Source organism: Megalobrama amblycephala, unplaced genomic scaffold, assembly GCF_018812025.1.
Source record: "Megalobrama amblycephala isolate DHTTF-2021 unplaced genomic scaffold, ASM1881202v1 scaffold423, whole genome shotgun sequence".
NCBI classification, from domain to species: Eukaryota; Metazoa; Chordata; class Actinopteri; order Cypriniformes; family Xenocyprididae; genus Megalobrama; species Megalobrama amblycephala.
In genome coordinates this window covers 16,458-29,393 of record NW_025953371.1, presented here as the reverse complement: position 1 = coordinate 29,393, position 12,936 = coordinate 16,458, and the positions used below count along the sequence as shown (strand labels likewise).

Here is a 12,936-nt window from a genome sequence, read left to right as displayed (position 1 = left end):
AGTTTAAAGGATTAATCCACTTTAAAATAATATTTTCCTGATAATTGACTCACCCCCATGTCATCCAAGATGTTCATGTCTTTCTTTCTTCGGTTGAAAAGAAATTAAGGTTTCTGATGACATTCCAGGATTATTCTCCTTATAGTGGACTTCAATGGCCTCCAGATGGTTGAAGGTCAAAATTACAGTTTCAGTGCAGCTTCAAAGGGCTTTAAACGATACCAGACGAGGAATAAGGGTCTTATCTGTATAAGACATTAACCGCATTAAGACATATTATAAGACATCTTAACCATATTCAGCCAATATAATAATAGAACCATCAAAGTCCTTGTTTTTTTCCCATAAGGAACGAGAGTTACAAGAAAAAATATAGCTGCAAGCAGCAATTACGGGGCCAAGCATAAAAACGGCACAAGAAGCCAACCAACATGGCTGGGAGCATCAGACCAACAGCAGCAGTGAGCAATTAGAGACCTATTAAGATCATTTTAGGCAAAAGAGCTGAAAAATGATCAAAAATGAGGATTTTACTGGTTTATCACTTTCGACCAATAGGTGGCGCTGTGACCAAATTAATGTGGTATGGTCAGAGAGAGTTGACAATGACACTTGCAAAGTTTGGTGTCAATATATCAAAGCATTGCAGAGATACAGCTTCAAGAGTAATTTTTGCATCATGCCTCAAATTCATTGCTCCGGTATACGAAAACGCTTTGACGAATTGACTTGAAATCCATAACTTTTTGTCTGCATGGTCTGAAGATGATACGGTTCAATTTTGGTGAAAATCGGAGCAACGGTCTAGGAGGAGTTCGAAAAAGTAGGTTTTTAAAGAAAAACAATATGGCGGACAGGAAGTTCAGCTGACTATGGCAAATTTGATATCTTTATTCTCACCATCACCCAAGGAATCTACTGACACCAGTTTCATTACAATAGGTAAATATAGTCAGAAGTTATTAGCATTTTTGTAAATTTTGTTATAACTTTTGACCACAAGGTGGCACAGTTCCGAAACTTCTCAGGTTCTTTCAGAACTTTGTTCTGATGACCCATACCAAGTTTTGTAAAGATATGTTAATGCGTTCATAAAATACAGCATTTTAGCACAAAATTCAAACTGGCCGACGGCCAAAATGTCTGATATTGGAAAATTGGATAACATTCGACTCGGCATGACTCCCCGAATCCAACGAGACCAAATTTATGATTTTTGGACAAACCCATCATAAGTTATAAGCAAAAATATCAATTTTTCATATCTCCGCACCAGTAGGTGGCGCTGCGCCGAAACACTGCATGGTACCTCAGGTCATGCTTGTGATGCCATGTACCAAGTTTGGTCTGAATACGATAAAGCGTTGCGGAGATACAGCCTTATGTCTATTTTCACAAGCACTACGTACAATTCGTTTGCGTGTTTTTCGAAAACGGTTTGAGGAATCAACTTGAATTCCATAACTTTTTGTCGGCATGGTCTGAAGATGATCTGGTTCAATTTTCGTGAAAATTGGAGTAACGGCCTAGGAGGAGTTCGAAAAAGTACGTTTTTCAGAAAATTCAAAATGCCGGAAAATGACGTCATATGGTGCAATCGATTCGTCGAATTTTGTTTCTAGCCCTTATGGTTCAAAAGTTATTAACATAAACATAAGTGCAAATTTGGACAGCTGGTGGCGCTAGAGGGATTGAGTTAGAGACTCCAAATTTGCTGTGGACAAAGGTCAGACTGTCCTCTAACTGTGTGCCAAATTTCACAACTTTCCCGCAAGCGGTTCTATGGGCTGCCATAGACTTCAAGAGCGGAAGAAGAAGAAGAAACGGAAGAATAATAATAAAAAGAACGCCAACGGATACAATAGGTGCCTCCGCACCTTCGGTGCTTGGCCCCCTAATTACCTGAGATTAGAATGCCTTCTAAGTCATAACTAAAGGGGGAAAATAAATAAATAATAGTATACTCAATAGTATTTATACTCTCATAATTATATAAACAATTATAACTTAGGATGACAGTAATTATAATATATTCCTTCAAAATACCAAATAAATGATTTTTTCTTTGTCTTATTTTAAGGAAAAAAAAAAAAAAAAACACTTAAGGGCAACAATCTCGAAATTAAATAGACTCTTGTTAGCCCACTGTTTGAGTACATAGTGAAACAAGTTTCATGTATATCCAAGTCAGTTGCATTAAGTTTCAGGCTGGAGGGAATATTTTTGATTCCTTCTACAAATGCCCTACCACCAGTAAAGTAAGCACACTTGTTATTTTGTCTTGCCTTTTCCTCTGCCGACCATAATTTGTTCCTGATCTCTTTATTTGCTGGAGATAAGTCCTCAGATATTTCCACAGATATTTTCCCTGAGAAAAGTAGACTCCTTTGCTGCACACCACACAGTATCACAATAGAACCCCGGAGAAAAATTGAACAATAATTCCTCTGGTTTTGTTCAGTTGCTTGCGACCAAGCCGGTGTACAATGTCAATGGCGTTCGGAAGTTTGTCCCTGTCTTCTGGCAGGAGTTGCTGACACAACTGAATAACCTGTAGTCGAACATCTTCTTTCTCCTTCTCTGGGACTCCGTAAATTCTTAAATTCCACCGTTGAGAATAACTTTCCAGATGTGCTAGTCTTCTCTCTTGCTCAAAGGTAGTCTGCTCCATTTTGCCCGCCCTCCACTACTCCGTGCTTGCTTTTCAGACAGTTAACTTCCTCGCTCATAAATTCGATAGCTTCCTTGACACTTGTGATTTGCTTGGTATTTTTATTTATTACCTCCTTCATGTTAGTAATCGCAGGTGTATTTTCTCCTATAATTTTCTCCAGGGAATCAGACTGAGTGTTTATTAATTGAGAAAGTGCTCCAAGTTGTGAGAGTACATCAGTAATGTCAGAACGCTCAGTCTTTCGTTGTTTGGCAGCAGGAGATTTGCATGGCGTGTCTAAAAGTGTAGGAAATTCCTCCTCGCACAACATGAATTAGTCAGAAATTGCATCCAAGTCTCTCTTGACGTAATCATGCAGATTCTCTGTTGGAAGATCAATAGAGGCTTGCAGCATTTCATGATTGGTTTTGATAGCAGGATTAGTATAAGGCTGTGAAGCGCTTTTTGTTTTTCTTTTTTCAGACTTGCCCATTGTGTCACTCTTTACTAGAAGGACGTTGTCTATAAATTGCTATTAGAAGTTAAAAGAAAGTGATATAGTCTTATTCTGATGGCACTAAAATCAATTTCACCATTGGAGTTTGCAGAGCACATCAACTCACATGTTGCTACAGTGCCATCTTGAACTGCCCCAAGGGTTGAGAGTTCATGCTTGACTTAACTTGAAGCGTGACGTAAGCATGCCGAGAAACTCGCACAAAAAGTCACGTGGATGTCTGATGCCGTCAGTTTTTTTTTTTTTTTACGTTTTTATTAATGCACACAACAAAATACACAGAATAACAGATAATGATAATGAGAAACAAACAAGACAGAATAACAGAGATGGCAGTTTTCACGTGAGTTTCACATGAATCTCCTGTGAGAACGTCATGAAAGCTTCACGTTGCTCATTACAATATGTTTCATTGAACGCAAGGTCAACTCTCATGCAGACGCTGGTAACAGTTGGTCGGAAGCGAAAAGATGAATAGCCTAAACCATGAGAAAATTTCTGGGTGTACTGTATTTTCTTTTAATGGGATTCCTTCTTAAGATTCATCAGTTGAGAAACAAGAGGAGGAGGAAGCGAAGCAAGAGAAACAAACAAAAAAAAAGGGACAAAACGTGTTATTTTCTGTCAGGACTTTAGAATTTGAAATGAAAAGTTGATTTTTAAAAAAAATGAATAAATGAATAATAAGTGTTGTAGGCCTGTTTTTAATTAAGTTATTTTTCAAATAAAGGTTTCGGAGTCAGCGAAATCATATTGTTTGCTTTTTTATTTTATTTCTTACCCTGTAACTAGTGATGGGCAGATCGAGGCTTCGTGAAACACTGAAGCAGTTGAAGCAAATGTGCCGTAATGATTCGAGGCTTCGAAACAATCTGACACCCGTCTCCACGGTGACCCCTAGTGGTCAGAACAGTGGAAATGCAACAAAACTCAGGCCAAACATGCATTAAATACCCTTTAACAAATGTATTGCAAAAGTTTTATGGAAAGTAAAATCAATTAAATGGAATTAACTAATCATCTAATAAGATTAAATATAGAGTGTCTGTATAATATGTGTTCTTTTATCAATTTTAAAGGCTTGTTTCTTTGTTCCATGGCTCAAGCTAAACAGGCCAATAAGAGATTAATAACTACCATTATTAATTTTAATTATTCTAATGTATAATTAAAACATCTACAAATGTATAAAACTGATCGGAGATCAGGCAAAACCATAGGGTAAAGCCCTAGACACTTGTTCAATAGTTCTCAGTGAATCTGCATGATTCATGGGCTCACTTTATCATCGCCCTCTATCGGTGAGCCATTGACATTTCGAACTGTTTCGAAACAGTGATGACGTAACGAAGCCTCGTTTACTAAAATCACGTGACTTTAGCAGTTTGATACATGCTCCGAATCACTGATTCGAAACAAAAGATTCATGAAGCTTCGGAGCTTCATGAAGCAGTGTTTCGAAATCGGCCATCACTACATGTAACTACATGAAATAAGAATGTAGCAAGCACCACTTTAATTTACAGGCCGCAATGTCATACTTACCCTGTAACTACATGAAACAAAAGTATATTTCCCCTTGTATAAAAAAAAAAGAGAGATTGCAATAGTTCTTTCTATTTGCCTTGAAACAACTTAAGGTGCGGTCACACTGCACTTTTCGTTCCATTGACTTCCATTCAAATGCATGCGAATGCGTCAGACCGGAAACGCAAGCTTGTGCGAAAAAATTACGCATTTTGCTGCGTTCCAAAGTTCAAGTTTGGTGAAATCTGACCTGCGAATTCGCATCACATGAAGACGTGCGACCAGTAGAAGATCGATTCGTCACGGCATGACCTCTTGACTGAATTAAAAGAATTATATTTTTGCAGTAAAGTTGAGTATGTTCTATATTTTTTACATTTTGAATATTACTTTAAAAGTTATGTTGAATTCTTGTTTATAAAAAAGACACTGTAGACCGTGAGGTCATATCACTACCGTTACAGCATCCAAAGAAATTTTGCACATTCAAAGTCTAGTGTGTCCACAGCTTTAATCAGTGCACTTTCTCGCTAAATTACTCCCAAAAGTAAAATTGTTGTCTATCATAATAGTATAAGTACCCCTTAGTTCTAAAATACTTACAGTACAAATAATGTTATTGGTTACTGGTTGTTACCCCTTTATTTCCAACACATTACATATTGTTCCCCTATACTTACACATACTTTATAGGTACACTATAATTATCAAAAGTTATGCTGTAAATTTGTTGTAATTACGCAGTACTTTCCGGGCTGTAATCTAAAGCGTTACCATAAATTGTAATGCCAGTAAGCAATTATGCAAAAGCTGTTGTATGTACCAACATCATTTGTGTAAATAAGGCCTTTATGTGCTATTATTTGCCAAACTAAGTGTTGTAGTATAACCAGCAGGAAAGCAGTGATGTTTTAACTGAATTTGATTACACTAGTGTGTAACGGACTTGTCTCAACACCGCCTACTAATAGAAAACAATTTGTATTATAAAGGTTGTTTGAGGAAAAATAGGTTGTTGTAGCTCGTCTGCGTTACTATTCAAATAGCTGTCATTTGTGTATTAACAACGTTTAGCTCACGAGTTATTGATCCGAAAAGTTTGAATCTGTGAATATATCAACTTTACTGAACTACTTGAGTTAAGCACTGATTGCATTTCTTTATATTTTAGTCCAACAAGTTCAAACTCTATGAGCCGCGCATTATTTGTGTGCATTATTAACATACGGAGATGACTAAAATACTACTGCCAGTCAGCGGGACATTGAACAGGAAGTGTTTGTCCGAGCTTACAGCAGGTTTTGTAAGGGAACTATGGCTGTGTCTGAAAACTGGAAAATGTTGCCTTCAGAGGACACATTTCAAGGTATGAAGGCACATCCGAATTCAATGTTAGCTTCACTTCCTGTTTCCTGAGATACTTTCATCTGATCGACTTTTGAAGGCAGCATAGATGTATCCTTCACTGCCTTGATCCCACAATCCTGTGCTTTCCATTCTGTGACAGTTGAGATAGAAAAATAAAGATGGCATCTGAAAGTTGCATTTGCTGGTCAGTTTGTGTGTAAATGTACTTTTTTGACCAACATTTTCCACTTTTGATGTCATTTCTAGCAAGAAATTACTACTGTAGTAATTAAATATTTGTTTAGTTTTCACCAAAGCTCACGCCATTTTGCGGTAGATCATTAAACTGTTAAGCTGCCTCAGAAGTCTGTCTGAAATCAGCTTCGTGAGGTGCCTTCATGCTCAAACACTGACTTACAAGTTATTGCCTGATAAGGCAACAAGTCAGCTGCCTAGGTTTTTGGATGCAGCCTACATCTTTGCGAGGGAACGCAAATATATTTGTGAGGGAACACAAAAGTTTTCGGAAAAAAAAAAAAAAGTTTTTCCTCCCATCCCAAATGTTTTCCACCACCACTTTAGGGGCTCCATAGGGATATGCAATGTCACTGTTTATTCTGAGTAGCTGGAGAGATTATCCCCAAACCTCAAGTGAAGTAAACTAAAGTTAAGGTCATTGCACACTGAGTCCGAAATTCGCATGCGAAACTTTCGCACGTTAAAAAATAAATTCGACCTCACGTTATGTCAATCGCGTTTGCACACTGCCTCCGAAACTTTCGTCCGTCAAAAAAATATTCGGATCAGGTTCGATTTTCTGCGTTTTTCGCATCCGTGGTACGCATTTTGAGAGACGTTTTGACAATTCAGAGCCACCGTACGCGAACGCAGAAATCCAGAATGCCATCTGACAAGTTGATCCACGTCGTCTACAGCACAAAACAGCAGCACTGAATGACAAACAACGTGAGGAATACAAAGAGACCGAATATAAAGACAGATTGTGCTAGTAGTAAAGCATCAAACAGAGCCACTGACATCCTGAAGTAAACTTTGAAATGTTCAGATAATCACGCAGCTCCTTGATGAGGTGAATTCTCCTTTCTCTCTATGCAATCTCGGGATTGAATGGACCCAATATTTCCTCTTTATTTTTCTCTTTTTAAGAAGAGAGGAGACAACTATCGTGCTCACTGCTTGAAGACTTCATTTTGTATTGTTTTGCGATTTGTTTTTTTGTTTTTTCGCAACGCATTCATTAATACGCATCGGAATCAGTGTGCAAGGTCTCTGTGCGTGACGAATTTTTAGGATTGCGAATACGAAAAAACGCATGCGAAAATTTCAGACTCAGTGTGCAAAGGCCTTGAGTCCGAAATTTTCGCATGCGTTTTTTCGTATTCGCAATCCTAAAAATTCGTCACGCACAGAGACCTTGCACACTGAGTCCGATGCGTTCAATCCCGAGATTGCATAGAGAGAAAAAAGAATTCACCTCATCAAGGAGCTGCGGGATTATCCGAGCGTTTCAAAGTTTACTTCAGGATGTCACTGGCTCTGTTTGATGCTTTACTACTAGCACAATCTGTCTTTATATTCGGTCTCTTGTATTCCTCACGTTGTTTGTCATTCAGTGCTGCTGTTTTGTGCTGTAGACGACGTGGATCAACTTGTCAGATGGCATTCTGGATTTCTGCGTTCGCGTACGGTGGCTCTGAATTATCAAAACGTCTCTCAAAATGCGTGCCACGGATGCGAAAAACGCAGAAAATCGAACCTTATCCGAATATTTTTTTGACGGACGAAAGTTTCGGAGGCAGTGTGCGAACGCGATTCACATAACGTGAGGTCGAATTTATTTTTTAACGTGCGAAAGTTTCGCATGCGAATTTCGGACTCAGTGTGCAATGACCTTCAGTGTGCAAAGGCCTTTAAAGTGTATATGTTATAAAGATGTGTCAACATCAAATAACAGAACAGCAACAAAGTAGTGTAACTGTTGTTCATTTTCAGATGCTGCAGAGCCCATCCCCCAATCTCAAGGTGAGAAAGAGTAAAGTTAAGTGTATAATTGATACATTAAAGGGTTAGGTAACCCAAAAATGAAAATTACTCCATGATTTACTAGGTGTCAATCAAAAGCTAGTTATTTTAGTTTTTATGTCAGGGATCTATGAGGGAGGAGCAGAGATGGTATGGCAGTGCAAGACTGGAGAGAAACAGCGTAGCCCAGGCAGATACACACAGTCTGAGAAGATAGTCACTTGTGGTCTCACAGGCACTGCACAGGTCTGCTTGGTAGACCGAAAGAGCAGCCAGGGAAGCTCAGCCTGTTGGACAGGACTAGTGGAGACCAGAGACACAGTAAACAGGACTAGACTCGACAAGACAAGGCAGATCAAGACACGACTGGAATAACAAAAGGCTATAAGTAATTTCTACAAAAACATGACAGACTTTAGTAACAAGGCAACTAGTACACAGAGGCACAAGGTTTAACAAACTGGCAAAAACATGAGGGAAAGAGGGCACAATATAAAGGGAGCAGAGAACATAAGGAACAGATGAGCACACTTATACAAACGAGGACTGAACAATGACTAAACAAGAGGGCATGGTAACTGGAAACAAGGAGGCGGGAACAGACTGTTGTTCATTTTTTCAGGGCTATTTATCTCAAATGTTGATATATTTTTCCCACATTTATCTGATACAAATTACAGTTGTTTTAAAATATTCATCTTTGGGTTCTAACACTAAAGTTTTGGATATCAATTGTACATGACTGTATACATTTATTTTGCTAATCATTTTATATATTTAAAAAAAAAAATTAAAAAAAAATCAACCCACTTTTTTTTTGTTTGTTTGTTTGTTTGTTTTGTTTTTTTGTTTTTTGTTTTTTCAGGCATTGAAAGAGAAAGAGATGCACAATCATCTACAATCAACAGTCCTCCTACAGCCCCACTGTTAGGAGTACCAGGTGTAAACATTCATGGTAACACTTTACATTAAGGTTCCCTTTGTAAAGGGTTTATAAGGGTGTTTGTTAATGAGTAATAAGTCATTAACAAATGCATTAAAAATCATTAATAAGCAGTTATAACTGCATGAATAAAAAGGGCGACTTTAACGCAATACCTGCCAAATAGTGAGCCATTTTTAACTCACATGTTATCAATGCTTAATAAATGTATTTATTCACACTTATTTAACTCAAAACCAGATTTCTGATTAGTGGGTGGGATTTGAGACCACGTCACCAAGGCGATTTTTCGTCTGTGACACATTAACACTGTACAGAAAATAACAATACACAATAGACCCCTAAATATGTAGTGCTACTGTTGTTCATTCACAGATGCTGCAATGCCCATCTCCCAACATCAAGGTGAGAAAGACAACTATTTTATGAAGATGTGTCAACATCAAATAACAGAAAAACAACAATAAGTAGTGTAACTGTTGTTCATTTTCAGATGCTGAAGCAGACAGCAGCTTAGATGATCCTCAAGCAAGTGAGAGATAAGTTATAAAATGTGTACAGTACAATATGTCAACAGCTAACAGCAGAGATCATTTGTAATGTTACTGATGTTTATTTTGAGTAGCTGCAGAGGTTATCCCCAAACCTCAAGTGAGAAAAACTAAAGTTAAAGTGTATATGTTATAAAGATGTGTCAACATCAAATAACAGAACAGCAACAAAGTAGTGTAACTGTTGTTCATTTTCAGATGCTGCAGAGCCCATCCCCCAATCTCAAGGTGAGAAAGAGTAAAGTTAAGTGTATATTTGATACATTAAAGGGTTAGGTCAGGCTATTATTTAATATCATTATTATAATTTAATTTATAATTTAATATATTTAATATACAACTCTGATTGTGTTCGTCTGAAAGAAGAAAGTCATATACACCTAGGATAGCTTGAGGGTGAGTAAATCATGGGGTAATTTTCATTTTTGGTTGAACTATCCCTTTAAGATTTTCAGCAGCAAACCATGTATGAAAGGTTCTTAAACCATGTGAGAAAGTTATTTCTTATTCCTATAAATCTTTGTCTAGTGGAGCAGTCAGGTAACAGTCGTTGAATGCACAGAGTGGTCTCATAGTGGCCTCCCTCACCAGTCATCTTCTGCATGCCTCTGAGAACGACCTGAGCTTAAATTCACAGCTGTGACACACTTTTTCCATTTTTTAATTACCAACTACTCCAAGGGATATTCAGTGACTTGGTAATCATCTTGCATCCATCTGTTGATTAATTATGTAAACAAAAAAGCATGAAAATATTCAAGAGGGTAGCTATACATCTATACATTAAGATTTGCTTAAAGTCCCTCTTAAGTCAATAATTTTATCCCTTAAAACATATCTTTGATCACCAAAATTATATATTTAAACGTTTTTGTCCTGTGAAAAAAAAACGTAATGCCTTAAAATAGCTTGAATGTTACTCTACACCATTGCCTCATTTAAATACACGGATCTATGAATATGATAATAAGCCCCGCCTCCACTCACTCACACAAGCTCTGACGAGATCCACCCGGTCAACTTACTGAGGTAAACGCTTGCACAATGGTATCGCTTTTATTTTTTTTTATTTTTTTTTTGCTAAATCTACACGATTTTTCATATAAAAAGAAAAATAGACCGGGATAACATTATTTTGAGACTTCCTTTAGCAGTCAGTTATGATATGCTAAAGCCCTCCGGCACATTGACGTAATTGGTTACAAGGTAGTTTGTGATGTCAGAAACACCAGCGATTTCAAACCACAGGTTTGAGACTGTCTTTGGTTTACTGCAGTTTTAAAGAGAAAATACTCAGCAACACTGTCAGAAAAAAGGTATGGCGTTGTCACTGGGGCAGTACCCTAAGGTACAAAAGTGATGTACCTTTAAGGTACTAATATGCACTTTTAAAGAACTAATATGTACCTTTAAGGTACTAATATGTACCATTTAGGGGTAAGTAAGGTATCAAAGATGGACCTTTTCACTTTTGTACCCTAGGGTACTGCCCCAGTGACAGCGCCGTACCTTTTTTTCTGAGAGTGAATGGTAGTGACATATGAATTTGCACATGGTTTATATAAACAACATTAGATACTTGATTTTACCCACAGGGGGGCTTTAAGATTTCTCAACAACGGCATATAGTACTGTTACTTTTACACTCACCGCCACACCGTTTGGCCATTGAGGAAAATTATGAGAATTACTGTGAGTGTAAAAGTAACAGTACTTAAAATATAGAATAGACCTATACCTTTTTTCTTATTTTCTTCTCTTTTCTTTGATGTTTTAAGTTCTTGTTTTACATTTTCAGATGGCACACTGCAGATGGAGTCAAGTTGTTAAATACAAAGTTGTTCAGGAGGATGAGAAGGGATGTTAAAATGTATAATCTACAGTATATACATTTCAGTTCATAAAGTGGAGAGCAGAGCACTGTGAAAGTTAAATGTAAGGTGTGTGATATGCAAATAAGCTATTTAAAGTGTGTATAAATCAGTTGCTTTTAAATTATTAATTGTTTGAATTCAATATGCTACAGTTTGGTTCACCTGTTTTTATAATGTTTGAATGTCTAGTTGTCTCTAACATTGTACGTTATATACTAAGCAATTGTTACATCAGGGGCCAGTTTCAATAAAGAGGTTCAACCAACTCTGAGTTAAAACTTGAACTCTGAGTTGACTTACCCTGAAATGGGAAACTCTGAGTTTTCTGTTTCAGAACAGCTGAATTGCATTAGTTCAATCGACTCTGAGTAGGTTGACTCTGAGTTAAGCACGTGCACCACATCTATTAAAAGCCATCATCAATGGAGCTCCGATATTACGATTCACCATGGCAACAGCATATGACAAAAGGACGTCCGGATACTTCTGAGTCAATGCAAGTTTAATTCTTATCACTGTTATAATATTAAAGGTGAAAACTGGTAGAATGGTAAGTTGTTTTAACTAATATTCAATTTCATGGTTTCCCCACATGCAAAAAAAAAAAAAAAAGAAAAAATAATAATAATTTAATAGGATGCAATAATAGGAATTTAAATGATTTTATCATAAATAAACACTTGTTAGGCAATTTACTTACACTTTTAGAACATTTTCTTAATTTTTATTGAAAATAAATGCCTTTCTGATGTGATAAGGGAGAATGGCGTACTCAGCAGAAGGCGGATTCGAACCCAGTCAATCTCATCACATGTTAATTCTCCGCACACAATACACTACTGCCTACATCACTGCAGTCACAAGAACGTGCATCAATTTTAACCTGGTCTGACATTGGTGGGCGGAGCTACTGTAGTTTTGTACTTCGTAATAGACACTCAGACACTCTTCTTTTTGTTTGCATTAAGATTATTTTTATTACCACACTGGCAGATATTGATCATTTTATTTAAAGACGAGAATAATAAAAACTTAAATTAAAACATCTGAACATGTCACATATCTACAGAAAGCTGAGATTCTTGTGATTCGAACGATGTAAACCATTTTAAGATACAATCAACACAGCAGGTACAATCAGTGTCTTTGTCAGACCACCAACCAACAAAAAAAATCGCAAAATTGAACGAACTCACCATATGAAGCTTCCTCAAAGTGCACTGATCCATAACATTCCAACAAAAACGGTGTAGTTACACTGTAAAGGGTCTAGTCTATCCAATTCAGTGTAATTTTTAGTCCATAACACATGTATATGTCAATAAACATCCATGGAGCAGAGTAGTATCATTTCAAGTTAGCCGGCAATGCTATTATAGCTATTACACTTCCAGATGTTTAGTTTCATTTTCATTTCACAACATACCCCGTTTCTCTATCTCAAAATGGCCGCTGAACTCTAACCTAAAGATTGACACCTC

The 12,936-nt window shown here is 37.1% G+C and overlaps 1 protein-coding gene across 1 annotated transcript in view; it reads left to right on the top strand.

The window, feature by feature from the left end:
* The window catches only part of LOC125261526, an 81,990-nt gene extending 70,221 nt beyond the window's left edge, over positions 1-11,769 (top strand). Inside the window, exons 12-17 of the mRNA XM_048180083.1 lie at positions 8,058-8,087; positions 8,953-9,042; positions 9,406-9,435; positions 9,524-9,562; positions 9,780-9,809; positions 11,380-11,769. Coding sequence (XP_048036040.1) covers positions 8,058-8,087; positions 8,953-9,042; positions 9,406-9,435; positions 9,524-9,562; positions 9,780-9,809; positions 11,380-11,411 — 251 coding nt within the window. The 3' untranslated portion in view covers positions 11,412-11,769. The remainder of the gene's footprint in view (positions 1-8,057; positions 8,088-8,952; positions 9,043-9,405; positions 9,436-9,523; positions 9,563-9,779; positions 9,810-11,379) is intronic.
* Positions 11,770-12,936: the final 1,167 nt, after the last annotated feature.